Source organism: Bos javanicus, chromosome 1 (assembly GCF_032452875.1).
Source record: "Bos javanicus breed banteng chromosome 1, ARS-OSU_banteng_1.0, whole genome shotgun sequence".
NCBI lineage: Eukaryota > Metazoa > Chordata > Mammalia > Artiodactyla > Bovidae > Bos > Bos javanicus.
In genome coordinates this window covers 2,268,058-2,281,741 of record NC_083868.1, presented here as the reverse complement: position 1 = coordinate 2,281,741, position 13,684 = coordinate 2,268,058, and the positions used below count along the sequence as shown (strand labels likewise).

Sequence of the window (13,684 nt, the reverse complement as noted above, 5' to 3'; positions counted from 1 at the left end):
TTTTAAATGGTCAATATTTTAATTGAATAGTGCTTTGAATTTTTCTGTTATTTTTTCATTTTAATAAAATTGGAATTTGTGATTCTTTAGTTTTGAGCATAAAACATTCAGGCAAAGATCACAGATTTGATCTCAGCTTTGCTATATGATCCTTAATCCTACCAGTTGTGCACATGAGTGCTCTTTGACATAAGTGAGAGTGGATAGACGTGGATGGATCAACATAACTCTATATCTTATGGAAATACCAACTCATCACACTGTGGGCTCTGCTGCCATAGCATCGTCTTCCTACCCAGAAGCCAACCAGCATCATCCTCAGTAAAGAGTGACTGCAGAACCTTGATCATATTTGTGTGAATTTTGATTTATAAACAATGAAACCAAAAGTGTTGGAAAACATTTTAAAACTTGTCCTTTGGGGGCATTAATTCTCGGTAATAAAGATAGCAAAGCCTTACTGGGTAGAGGATATAAATGTAGTCTCTGGCATAAAGTTTCCCCTTCATGTCCCCTAAAATTCCCTTATGGTTAGGAACTCTATTTTTGAGGTTTAAGAAAACTGAGTTCTTGTGGTAAAATGAAAATTTTAATTGAAAATGAAACACATAGGTCTTGGCAGTGCGAGAATATTACATACAGCTTTTTTATTCATTCATTCTTTAGAGTCTCCCAGGTTATTAATGTGGAATTTCTCTACCATTTAATGGTTTATCTAATCCTCCAATTACTGTAATTCATTTAAATGTAATAAAAATTACACTAGAGAATTTTATGTGAAATAATAAAAAGACTCATAAATGAGTTTTTAAAACCAAGCCATATAACTCCTGAGGCATTCTGTATTTAGTGTGGCTTTTGTTTATATAGTTGTCATTTACTTTGTATTTTATTAATTTTTGCTAAATATTTTAAATCATGTTTTGTATGCAGGCTAGGTGCTTTTTCTTTAACTCTCTTTACTTAAAAATTTCATTTTATATCATCTTTTAATTGGAGATACCTGCAATTTCTTATGTAGAAAGTAATTTGCCTTTTACAGGTACTATTTTTTCCTTACCTGAATGACCACCTTTTAATAATTCTCATTAGTTCTTTAATAGCCTTTCACTGACTTTTTAAGAATTATTTAAGATAATTGTTTTATTTATGTAAACAGTTGGGTTAACACAGGGGGAAGGTAAATTGACTTAGAAGGATTTTTAAAATAAGGAAGATGAAGATGCACAGGTAATAACTTAGGTTGTGAAATGCATATTACAGTGTCAGTTACATTAGTGTGTTATTAGTCCTGACAACATTTTAGGTTACAGAAACAGTAATCTGTTGTGTTGCTGAAGTAGAGGGATGAAATAACTTGGACAGGTTTTTATAGATGTGTGAACTGGAATAATAATTCAGGATACTCTTTTTATGTGGATTTCACCTTTTAGAACAAGCCCTAGGGAGAAGGAAATAAAACATTTCCCCCCATCATGACGCCTAGAATATTACTACACATTACATGGAAGGTCTATTGTGTACTAGTGAAAATAAATTTGCTTTGTTGATGATAGCTTGATAATAGTGTTCTGCAGGGTTTAAGATAATTCCCTCCACCCCCCGACTTTTTAGCATTCTAAAACTTTTAGCATCATTTTGGTACCTTTCACACTTGACTGTTTTTGAGCAACATTAAGACTCAAACTCTGCTATGTATTATAGTCTGGTAGTAGTGGTATAGTTGTGTATGATTCTTAACGACCCAGTGGACTGCACATTGCCAGGCTTCTCTGTCCGTGGAACTTCCCAGGCAAGAAGACAGCAGTGGGTTGCCATTTTCCTTCTCCAATAGTTATATGCTTTATGTATACACATACAAATCCTATGCAGTCCAATACAGCAGTCACTGAGCCACTGAGAAATCAGTTCTTTAATTGCACTAGGCACATTTCAAGTGCTCATTAGCTTTCACTGTAAAAGTTCTGTTGGACAGTGCTGTTCTAAAGGGTAGCTGTGATGTTTTATGAGTCTTTTAATACTGATTCAGAACTTTGGTCTAATCTTTGAATATTAATGTTTTGAGAATTATAGTTGGTTTTTTATTTCATATCCTGAGTTATCCTGGCAACTTGGATATATGCTTTTTGATATAAACTCTTGAGGATTCTTTAGAGATTAAGATAATCCTGATTGATCCTATTTTGGGTATGTTTCTTCACATTAAAAAGTATGAATATGAAATTAATAGTCAAATTACTCTTTGTTAATAAAGTTTTGACACGAACTTACAGCTTACTTGATAAGCCTGTTGAAGAATAAATGAAGTTGTATTACCTTAGGAAAAAAACTAGTTGTAATTTTATCTAAATTTATATTAAATCTCAATGTTGTTATATTAAATAAATAACTATTTAAATAAATAAAAGTTCCTTTCAGAGTGAGATGTGAATTTAACATAAAATACTGAGGTTTGAATGAAGTTTCATCCTGAGGATAAATGATGAGGTATTTAGGTTACCTGCTTGCTTAATAAAGGTTAAAAGAGAAAAAAGTATGAAGATATAAAGTGTCTTCAGAAGGATGAAGTCACAGATAGGTATGTTAATTTGCTTTCAGTTGGGAAGAAGTAATTTTATTTTAGAAAAGTTGGAATTTTCAGAGCCATCTTAACTACATTTTTATGGCTAATTTACAGTTAGAAATTGTGGGATCAGAGCTTGGCTTGGTGGTGGGTAGGTATGTTTTCCGTAGTATCTCTGAATTTCAACTTTTTAGAATAAAAACCTATTATTTATACCTAAACACCCTAATGCTTACATTTGTAGACGAGTATGAAACCCACAGTAATTCTGGCAAAGTTAAAGAATAGTATTTCACACATATTTAATGGGCCTCCAAAAATTACTTCATCATCTTACCTGACAGGTTTATGAAATACCTACATCTTACCTGACAGGTTTATGAAATATCTAAGGCCAAAAAATAATGTGATTCTGATCTAAAGTAATCTGGATTCCCACTTAAAAAGTCACACCAGGTGATCACAGTTGTAATAGAATTGAAAAGTAGACGTGCTGAGTTTTTTAGTGTTTCAGTCTGCCTTTACCTGTATATCCCCAGAAATGTTCCAGTTAGTGTGGATAATTTACTAAGTTAATTAAGAAATTAGGATCTTTTATTAATGAGATCTGTGAGCAGTCTGATTACAGAATGAATTCAGTTTAATTCTGCTTTCATTTAAAGATGGCAGATATATAGAAACCTGTACTTTTTGGTACCTTGTGGAAGAAAATTTTACTTTTGCTAAAGGAATGATACTAGGTGACTCGGCAAGATAACTAAGAATAGTGAAGACAGGAAAAAGGAAGATTAGTAATCCTTATGCATGAGATAGAATTATTCTCTAATAGTCACTGACTCTTAATTATATAGGTCTTATTTTTAAAAGAAGTATTTCATATTTAATTATACAGTCAAATTACAGGTTGCCTTAGTTTGGCTTTTTAAAAAAACTTATCTGTTAGTTTATTTTAACTGACTTCCTCATATTTGTCACGTCCATGCAGTTGCTACTAGTTATTTTTATATGAATTTAGGAAAATCCTCCCATGTCAGATAACCATTCTCCAAAAATGAATTTTCTTGGATGAGATACTAGAAAATATTAATGGGTTTAGTAGTGTTAGAGGAAAAACAAGTATTAAGAATTGGTGAGTTGACACAAGTCATCTTGAGCTCTTAATAATGTTAGAACTAAACAGCATCAAATACTTGATATTTTTTTTTCCTCCTATGGTTGAGCCTTCCACAAATTTGGTAAATAGGATATTTGGTCTAAAGATAATCCTTGAAGTTTTCCTGGATATTATGAAAAAGTTAAGTCGCATCTGCTTAGCATCAGCTTTTACAGGTAGAACCTGAGCACTCAAGAGGCGAACCTAAGGCATTTCAGACATACTTTAAGTGCTCCGGCCTGATACTTGTGCACCCCACAGAGACAGTCTAACTCCCATCATCAGTGCACATACTAATGAATGGAAAACCATACATAATGAATATATTCTTTGAAGAAGCTGAGTTCTTTGTATCAGACTTGATGAACCACCACAAGTATGTGAAAACATGCAGACATCAGTAAAGGAACGGTCTTTGACATGGCAGTGGTTTTCTGCTTGCTTATTTAAGAACCTTGCTTATTGCCTCTGAGGGCTGTGCTGAGAAGCAGGATAAAATGAAAACTCCAATGATTATTTTGTTAGAGAAGGCGAGAGATTTTTAAGTTTTTCATGAAACTTTCTATGATTGTAGTTTGATGCAGTAGAAAAAAAGAAAGCAGTTGGATTTTGGATTGAGTTTATCTGCTGCCTGATACTTTGTAACTTACCTTAAACAATCCATGTCTATTTTCCAATGTTATTTTACCTTTTAGAGTCTTCTCCCTGCTTTACAAAATTATATATATACACATTTTTATATATTTGTATATATAGAATTTTATATAAAACTGGTTTTTGACATGAAGCAACAAAAGATGTGAGCAGTTTTCATAATTTAGGGAGTCTTTGGTTATTTGAGATAATTATCTATGTTTTCTTTCTTAGCCTGTGGACATCTCTACAGCAATGAGTGAACGGGCACTTGCTCAGAAAAGACTCAGCGAGAATGCATTTGACCTTGAAGCTATGAGCATGTTAAATCGTGCTCAGGAACGGGTATGTAGTGGTTTTAATGTCTAAATGATATTTCACTAACTAGAGGGTTGTGACATAAGTAAACTGTGGCATGCTGTTGACATGTAGGTCTTTGAAAATCATTTATCTAGCAAGCTTTGTTTAAGTGAAAGTGATTTGGGGCTTGATTATTCAGTAAATGTCATATACTATGGGGCAGGAACTATTTGAGAGAATAAAAATAGAAAAAATTACCCGCCCTCATAGAGTTTGTAATCAAATATATAAAAATATTAGCTAAGTACCCATAACAGCCTTGTGAGTTTGCATTTAGAAAGAGTGGCTAAGTGAGGCCCAAGGTCACAACATTAGTAGGGGAACTGGGATCCGAACCTAGACAGTCTGAATCCAGTCTGTGTTTTTAACAGTGGACAGCTGCTCCATACATCCTCTTTCTATGGTAAATATATGGAGACAGGAAGTACATGTTCAGACAAATAGAAAATACTGCCTGACAGTTGCAGGTGTTCAGTAAATATACTCTGAATGAACAACAACTAATCCTTTAACCATTACAGTGTTTGAATGACCAGTTTCCTATATTATGTTTTAAGCATGTATCTTGAATTGATTGATTTATAACACTTAAGAGAAAGTAATTAAAAATTGAGGCTATCAACATTTATTATGCATTTATGAGATATGTAAGGAGAGCAAGGATCCTTTACCATGTGAACAATTTTCTGTATATATTCATGTATCTGTGTGATATTTTGAAGAATAAGTATCGCAGCCATGGTTTTCAGTTGTTAGATATATATTTTAAATTTGTTATTATTAATGGGATCCACTGAACGGTTACTGAACTGCTTTGGAATGTTTAAGTAAACAGTTTTAAAGATACAGTAAATTCAGTATATATATTTTTTAAAGTTAAATATTTAAGTCTGTTATTTAGTCTTTGTGGGAGCCAAATAAACCATTTCATTTAGAGAATTAATACCAGTGGCATTTTAATGAGAGAGGTAATTTTACTTAATTGAGGCCTTTTTTCTTCAGATTGATGCCTGGGCTCAGCTGAACTCTATTCCCGGCCAGTTCACAGGAAGTACAGGAGTACAGGTTTTGACACAAGAACAGTTGGCCAATACTGGTGCCCAAGCCTGGATTAAAAAGGTACACAACATATGCACATATAAAAGTGTCCATGTACAAAGTTAAAAATTTTAAGAAAATGTTTTATTAAAAATGCATAAAGAAGCCAGTGAATTTAACTAAAGTTCATGAGTAAATTTGCTATGTGTATATACTCCAGGATGGACAATGAAGATGGACTGATCCCTGAGACAATGGCTAATGTATAAATACGGCTCAAGAGCCACTCAGTTTATATCCTACTGCTCCTGGGTTTTGTGGGGGTGGTTTTTAAACTGTGTTTTGAATGCTAACAGTGTATCTCAGCGGCTGTTCAGAATATTCTACGGTTCCTGTTGGACAACTGATCTTATGATTTCAAAGCAGTAGTTCTCAGATTTTTTCTCATCATGGGATACTTTATTACAGGTTCATTTTTGGTGAATCACTGCCCCCAAGAACCTTCTGCCACTTGGTTTTCCATTCCTTGATTCCTTTGCCCTTCTTTCCCCTTTCCTTAGTGCCCGTCCCTCCTGTAAGCGCCCTTGGCCCCTAGTCCTCACTCCTGTTGTGACCTCCAGCCCCAGGTCCATGTGGTTATCAGCTCTTGGTTACAGCAAGTGGTTGGGAGCCCCCCTTGTCAGCGCTGCATGTGGTGGTCTTGCCAGGGGACTAGAAGGATGGGGGAGGATGGCTGAAGTGTGGGGTGGGTGGTGCTGAAGGGTGGCGAAATTGGCTGGGATGGGGGTGGAGAAAACTTATCTGTGGACCACCATTTAGGCCCTGGTGGCCTCTGGTGATCCACAGGTTCAGTTTGAGAACTACTGATTCCGTGAAAAAACAGGAAGTGTAAGACGTAAATGCAAGGGAGAGGACGGACGCCTCGTGCTGTGAAGATGTAGGTGCTCCTGGTTTCAGATTCCTGCAGTGAAACATGTGAACTCCACCTACGGCTGCCTCATTGTTGGGGGAGTCTTAGGTGGTTACCAAGGGCTTTCTGAAGAAATGGGTTCTGGCGAAGGGATGTGGCTTGGTTGGATGGGTGATGGGGAACTTTGTTTCAGGAGTACTGGCAGCATAGCAGTGCTGAAACAGGGAGGCTGCCTGGTCTAACGGATTGGGAAGGTTTCTTAATGGCGCTGTACTCCTGACTCCTGTTGTGATCTTGGCAAGTAATTACTTGGAATTTCAGTTTCCAAGTGCCTTCTTAACTGCCTCGCGGGGTGGTGATCGATGTAATGTCATGGGTAATAGAGAACTGCTGAGTGCCAGTGAATGAGCTGATTTTTTCTGAAAAATCAGATTTTTGGTTGCTTTGGACCTTTTAATCTCATAACATTTCTTTTTTCAATTTTGATAGCATTATCTCTGGTGATCTTATTAACAAATTAATATAAAGCATACCCTTACTTTGCCTGCCCCCCTTTTTTGGAGCAGCAGAATAGTTGCACTAATAAGTATGATATACTGTGAGTACATAGTCAGATTGGTTAAAAAATGAACGTAGTTTACTAGGGGTTGGTGTTGGAAAAAAAGATGAAAATTAGGAAATTTGGATTAATTACAGTATTTAAAATATGAAAGTGATTCATGTAGTGCTTGAAAAATGGCTTTCATTGGGAATAATTATAAATACATAAATTTATTTTAATTTAATACTATCTAATAGTGAAGCTGAATACTCCATATTTCAGAAAGTTAGACTTGAACCTTTTACGAGTGTTTAGGCACATGATAATTAAATAGTCATGTACATTACTAGGTAGAAACTTAAGAATGTGATTCCGTTGCAAAGTGCTGGTCTTCATTTGTACATTGAAGTTCTGATACATACATATTGCTGAAGACTTCTAAATATCACATAACTTTTAAAAATGATTAAATTGGGTTCCTCATAAGCTTTCCTTTTTCTTTTTGACTGCTAGTCCTTGTAGACAGTTGGCAGATCATTTAAAATATAGATGCAGATCATATTTGTTAAGTTACCACAAGATAAAGATGTGTTCATTTATCACACCAAATTTTTGAATAATTACAGAAAAGTGCTTTCAGGAAACTTCTATTTGTGTGTTGCTGAAAAATACATGCTGCTAATATCAATTAAGGCAGGAACATTTTACTCAGAAAAATGAGCAAAAACATGGACAAAGTCATTAGGCAACTATAATATTCATCTTCGTGGTCAAATATCACAAACTACTTGTTCATTTAGAAAACTTTTTCAAATGTTCATTCATACAGTGTTCCTTGCCTTCCTGTAGGGCAACACCCTCTTAATGTTAAGGACTATAGGGAATGCCAGCATTCTCCATATTCTTTTTTTGTTTGCTGCAGTATACTCTTACATGAAAAGGAATGGGTTTTATTAGTAGTAAGAAAAAATTCAAATGGTTATTGATTTGAAAGAACCTTTATTTTCTGAAATGATTTGGACATGACCTGATGAATATTGTTTACTATTGTAGTATTACTACATTAATTAGCTTTTTGTTTAAACTGTATATACACCCTGGTGTAAAGAAACATTTGAAGATAATAGAGAACAGAAACAGAAACCTGCGTTATTTGGGGATTTGTGTTATACTCTGCACAGTTGCCCTTTTTTTTAGGAGTGTTTCCTGGAAAAGAGGGGCGGATGAACCTGAAAGTAAGTAAAAGTCATTCTAGGTGTGTAGAAACAAGGCAGTTGGTACCCAAGCATCAAGCTAACTTTTCTCTCTACATCAACACTGCATGGCCTGCACCACATAAGGAACTGAACCAGGGCTATGTTTTTACCTCCACAGCTGCCTCCTTCCATCAGAGCACCTTGTTGAACTTAATGTCTAGTCACATACCATTGGCATGTTTTCTCCCCAGCTTATAATTAAATAGCTGGGGGGGAAAAGGATACAGTTTTACTACTGTGTAAAACCAAAATTTAGTAGTAACTTATCAGTAGAGGAAATGATTATACTGTGTCCAGAGCTACCAAAATTTTTGACTCCCTCTGTTGATAAGTTAAATGACTTTTGCTTACATTTGCTAGAGAATGTAAATGTAAAATACTTGGTAACAAGGGGAAACAAGACATGATTTGGAGATTATATTTTAAATGTTTAGAAAATGACCGTAAAAATCAACAGTAGAATTCAGTCGTTTGTTACATATACATGGATGCCCTTTAAAAAGAGGCATCACTTATTTCTTAATGTGTGGAAACAATTGACTGTTGACCATGCTAATGTATATAGTGTTGTGCATCTTACGACATTAAGTGGTTTGCTGCTTTGATGGAAATTATGGTTCAGTGGGTTGGATACAAGAGAGATGATTGTTCACAGAATAACCTGTGAACTTTCACCCCTCTGTATGGAAACTTGTTTCAGGGCCAAATCCTTGTAGCTGTCTTCTTGCCCCGGTCAGTGCCAGCCCTACTATTCACAACACTGCTGCTACCGAGGCCTAGGTATGTAAACATTTAAGGAGTTTTTTAAAAGTCTTTTAACATCAAGCTAGGTTTTAAAAGAATTCAAATTCAGTTTGGTTTAATTACAGGGTATTGTATGTGCTATCTTTTTGCTTCATAGGGATTTTCTAAGTAAAATATTTATACTTATGGTAGAATGGGGGAAAAAGCTTTGGATAACAGTATGCTTCTTCAGTGTTCAAACTATTTCTAAATGATGGCTGGGCTTTATTCATTAACTAGGTACACCTGGGACAATTAATATTATTGACTGTTTTAACATTGCCTTCTTTTTATTTTGCAAGCTAAGAAGAGATACCAGTGAACCTAAATAGTGGACGAAAACAGGAGTGTTCTATTTTTTTTTTTTTTTTGGAGGGGGGCACAAGGGCCACTGTTTTAAAACTGCCATTTGACGTATTTGACTTTTAAAATACTGTTATGTTTATGTGAAAATAATTAGAACATACACACTACAGTATGTATATAAGTATAGAAGCGTTTAATTGCTGTAACAGATCTAGAAGTAAAGTAAGCTTGCTTTCTTTACAAAGTTACACTGAGTCTGTAGTCAGATTCTAACTATAAACTGGGGATCTTTTACCTTTCTCTCTTTGGATAGGATCAGTTCTTAAGAGCAGCCCCAGTAACTGGAGGGATGGGAGCCGTTTTGATGAGAAAAATGGGCTGGAAAGAAGGAGAAGGATTAGGAAAAAACAAAGAAGGAAATAAGGAACCTATCCTAGTTGATTTTAAGACAGATCGAAAAGGTAAGATTGATTCTTTTTTTTTGTAGAATGTTTATTATACCTCCTTCAACATTTAGGGTTTCATTACTATTATAAATTCATAAATTCTTCTCATGTCAGTGATCCTGAACTGGGGCACTTCTTATAGTACAGAGTTAGGAATAAAATGTTTAACCCGTTTTGAAAGCTTTGTACACATAATAGGTGGAGACGCTAATTTGAGGGTAAAAGGCAGCCTTTGTTATGTGTAGTAGGTTTTTAATTAGGTTTTTAATTATATTTCATATTTAGAAAGTAGGATTTCCTTTTTTTTTCTTTTGACAGGGAACATATGCTTCTAGGATTTATTCTGTTTCTAGAATTTATTATTTCTAAGATTTTTATTCCACATATTCTCATTTCCTGTTAGAGTTCTGTTTAGTCTTCACTTTGTAAACCCTTTTGCATGTCCCTTTTTATCAAACTTCAGTAGTTGAGTGTTGAGGCTGGAGAATAGACCAACTGCTGACAAGCGTTTCCTCTTTAACACTGCATTTTTATACTTGGAATAATGTCCATTGTAGAATCATACGGGGCTGCCAGCTAAATGAGATTTTGTTTAAACCAGATTTTTTAAAAATCCAGAAAATTTAAAACTGAAATGTATTTTTCTTATCTTCGTGATCAGATAGTTTAAGTTGAGGTTATTTAATGCAGTTAAATTGTCATGCTAATGAAACAACTAGCTCTAATCAAATTATATATTTTTAAAAGTGTTTTGTGAAAAAGAAAATAGAAATAAAAATGTTTTGTATCAGAATCTCTACATTGACATCCAGAAGATAACTATGTTGCCATTCTGTTCCATATTGGAGTGAATTATTATATTGTTACTCAAAAATAGGCCAGAAATAACACAATTCTATAATGTAGTACTAGTGAAAACATTAATTGAGAGAGAGAAACTGAATGTCACACCGACATTGTACTGCTTTTCTACAAGTTGAATAGATTCTTTGTTAACAGAGGGTAGTTTATTGGTAGAAAGCATCTGTGGGTACATTGCATAATTCTAGGGAATAGTCCTTCGGAATTGTGCAGCACGGCCTAGTTTTGGGAAAGCATAGTGGTGGAATTTGTGAAGAATTCTCTCTAGCCTAAATGGAAAGCATTGATTTTAGATAGTAAATATAGTAATATAGTAAATAGATAGTAATATAGCTAAGCCCCTTTTGGAAAGGGAGGCCAAGGCTGGCGTCTCTTGAGTACATCTCACATTTGAAGTCAGAAAGGGCTAGTTTGCTGGAAAAAGAAACGGAGAGAGCCTTTTTTCACTTTTCCCACTTCGTTTTGGCCGAAAATCCTTGAATTTGGGGGAGCATTCTTAATCTGAGCATCATTTTTTAAGGGATGAGAAATCTTTAGAAATCATTTGCAAATAGCCACCTTTTTTTGCCACTAGTTTTTAAAGATGGGGGAGCCTGGTGGGCTTCCATCTATGGGGTCGCACAGAGTTGGACATGACTGAAGTGACTTAGCAGCAGCAGCAGCAGAGTGGTTGTTAATTATGGCAATTTATATATGTATTCACATATTGTTTTTCTGAATATTTTTATATAATTTCCAATAAGATAAATGAAGTTTGGATATATGTATAGAAATGTCAAAACAGATTTATATAGAAATCAAGAGTAGTGAGTGTCTGTTGAATATTTTATTTGAGGGCATGGATTGAGGTTAAGATTCCTACAGAGGGAGTAGTTGTTTTGCCATATTATACTTTTAAATGTTTTGAAATTTATTCAGTGATTGTTGATTTTTTTTTTTTAAAGGTCTTGTTGCAGTAGGAGAAAGAGCACAAAAGAGGTCCGGAAACTTCTCTGCTGCAATGAAAGATCTATCAGGTGAGAGTACGATTTTGCATTTTCTCTTGTCCCACCCTCCCCTTGAATTCATAATTTGTTGCCACAGGTGTGGAGATAATTAATTCTTTTTTCCTCTGCAGGCAAACATCCTGTGTCTGCCTTGATGGAAATCTGTAATAAGAGAAGGTGGCAACCACCTGAATTTCTCTTGGTCCATGATAGTGGCCCTGATCATCGCAAACATTTTCTCTTTAGGGTAAATATGAATTTTTGCGTTAATTTGATAACTTAATGTTAGAGGGTGAGGGATCAGCATTTTGTGATCACAGGGTTAATGTTGTGGGCTGGGAGTGTGAATATGTGTGGGTAGTGGTAGAAGTTTTAAACATTTAAGTATGCTTCCCTATTTTTTCAATATTGGAGGGAAAGATGTGGGTACAATCTGGTGAACAATTTGTTGGCCTTTTCTAGTGGAACATGGGGAATTGAGTGGTTTTTAATCAGGTTTTTTTCTTTCCCTTCAATTTGGAGACATGCTTTTAAATTTGCAGTCCCTTTTCCCAAATGATTTGCTTCTTTTGGGGTTGAGATTAATTTGACTCACATAGTATGGGTTTTATATCTTTATTTTTCTAGCATTTAGTGAAAAAAAATACAAAGCTAATAGATATTAAAGTTTGATGCTGTTCTTATTGTATGTTTTTCTTGAATAGGTATTGAGAAATGGAAGCCCTTACCAGCCCAATTGTATGTTTTTCTTGAATAGGTATTGATAAATGGAAGCGCTTACCAGCCCAGCTTTGCCAGCCCTAATAAGAAGCATGCTAAAGCCACAGCAGCTACTGTGGTTCTTCAAGCAATGGGCCTTGTACCAAAGGACCTCATGGCTAATGCCACTTGCTTCAGGAGTGCCTCACGTAGATAGATTGAGGTTTTATATTAATCATTTCAGATAATTTTACTCTGCATCAAAATGTATTTCCTCTTTAATGTTGTAAATATTTGGCAATTTAAGACATTGTGTAAAAAAGCAATCTGTACAAACATCTCCAGGCTTTGATTTTTGTACCATGGAAATTGTATTTAACCATACAGGGTTTTGGTATGTTTATATTGTTTACCTTAGTGATGTATTTGTTTAAGTGGCTAACATCCAAACGATTGTTCGAAGGCATCCGTAATCTTCAGTGTGGAATGTTAAAAATAACGCTTTTATACTGTATTTTGTACTATGATGTAACTCCCCTTCCTTATGGCTCGGCTGCTGTAACACTTGCCTGTAATCAGTGAAGGGCTGTGCACCTTGTACTAGTTCACAATGGGTTCTGCTGGACAGATACTGGGCCAGTGTTACTGAGTTAATCAAGCAAGATCTGTTCCACAGGGCTAATGCCACCACCTCCCCTTTCAAATTTTGTAGAGGTTATTAAAAAAGACAGTGGTATGTTGTGTGATGATCAGCACAAAGTCCTGCGTTTCTGTCAGAGCCACTTGGGCCATGAATGAGAAGGGAGTCAAAAATGAAGTCTGACTAGAATTTTACTGCAGAGGCCAAGTACATTTAGTATGGCATTGAGTTGTGATATAGTTTTACTTTGATGTGCATTTTGAATTTCAGCTACATCTAGATAGACGTAAAATGATAATTAAAATGCTGTAACCAACTTATCTAATAAAATCGGCACCCAGCCACTATTTTGTTGACTATGAGAAAGTTTAAGTTTATGTTAATTTTTAGGGTCTGATAGAATATTTCATGTGTATTACAGTGGTATTCATATGCTATGTCTCTAAACTTTATTTTCAAAAGCTTAAGGCCCAAATATAAACTTCTCTGGAATAAATGTGGTGTTTTAT

The 13,684-nt window shown here is 35.0% G+C and overlaps 1 protein-coding gene across 5 annotated transcripts in view; it reads left to right on the top strand.

Moving 5' to 3' along the window:
• The window catches only part of SON (SON DNA and RNA binding protein), a 31,096-nt gene extending 17,425 nt beyond the window's left edge, over nucleotides 1-13,671 (top strand). The window contains exons 7-12 of one of the 5 annotated variants that reach the window (XM_061407878.1): nucleotides 4,584-4,694; nucleotides 5,712-5,828; nucleotides 9,857-10,004; nucleotides 11,795-11,866; nucleotides 11,968-12,083; nucleotides 12,594-13,671. In XM_061407878.1, coding sequence (XP_061263862.1) covers nucleotides 4,584-4,694; nucleotides 5,712-5,828; nucleotides 9,857-10,004; nucleotides 11,795-11,866; nucleotides 11,968-12,083; nucleotides 12,594-12,752 — 723 coding nt within the window. In that variant the 3' untranslated portion in view covers nucleotides 12,753-13,671. Of the gene's footprint in view, nucleotides 1-4,583; nucleotides 4,695-5,711; nucleotides 5,829-6,307; nucleotides 6,685-6,850; nucleotides 8,677-9,154; nucleotides 9,235-9,856; nucleotides 10,005-11,794; nucleotides 11,867-11,967; nucleotides 12,084-12,540 lie in introns of those variants that run through there. The other 4 variants (XM_061408584.1, XR_009735304.1, XR_009735218.1 and 1 more) reach the window with 4 other exon arrangements.
• Nucleotides 13,672-13,684: the final 13 nt, after the last annotated feature.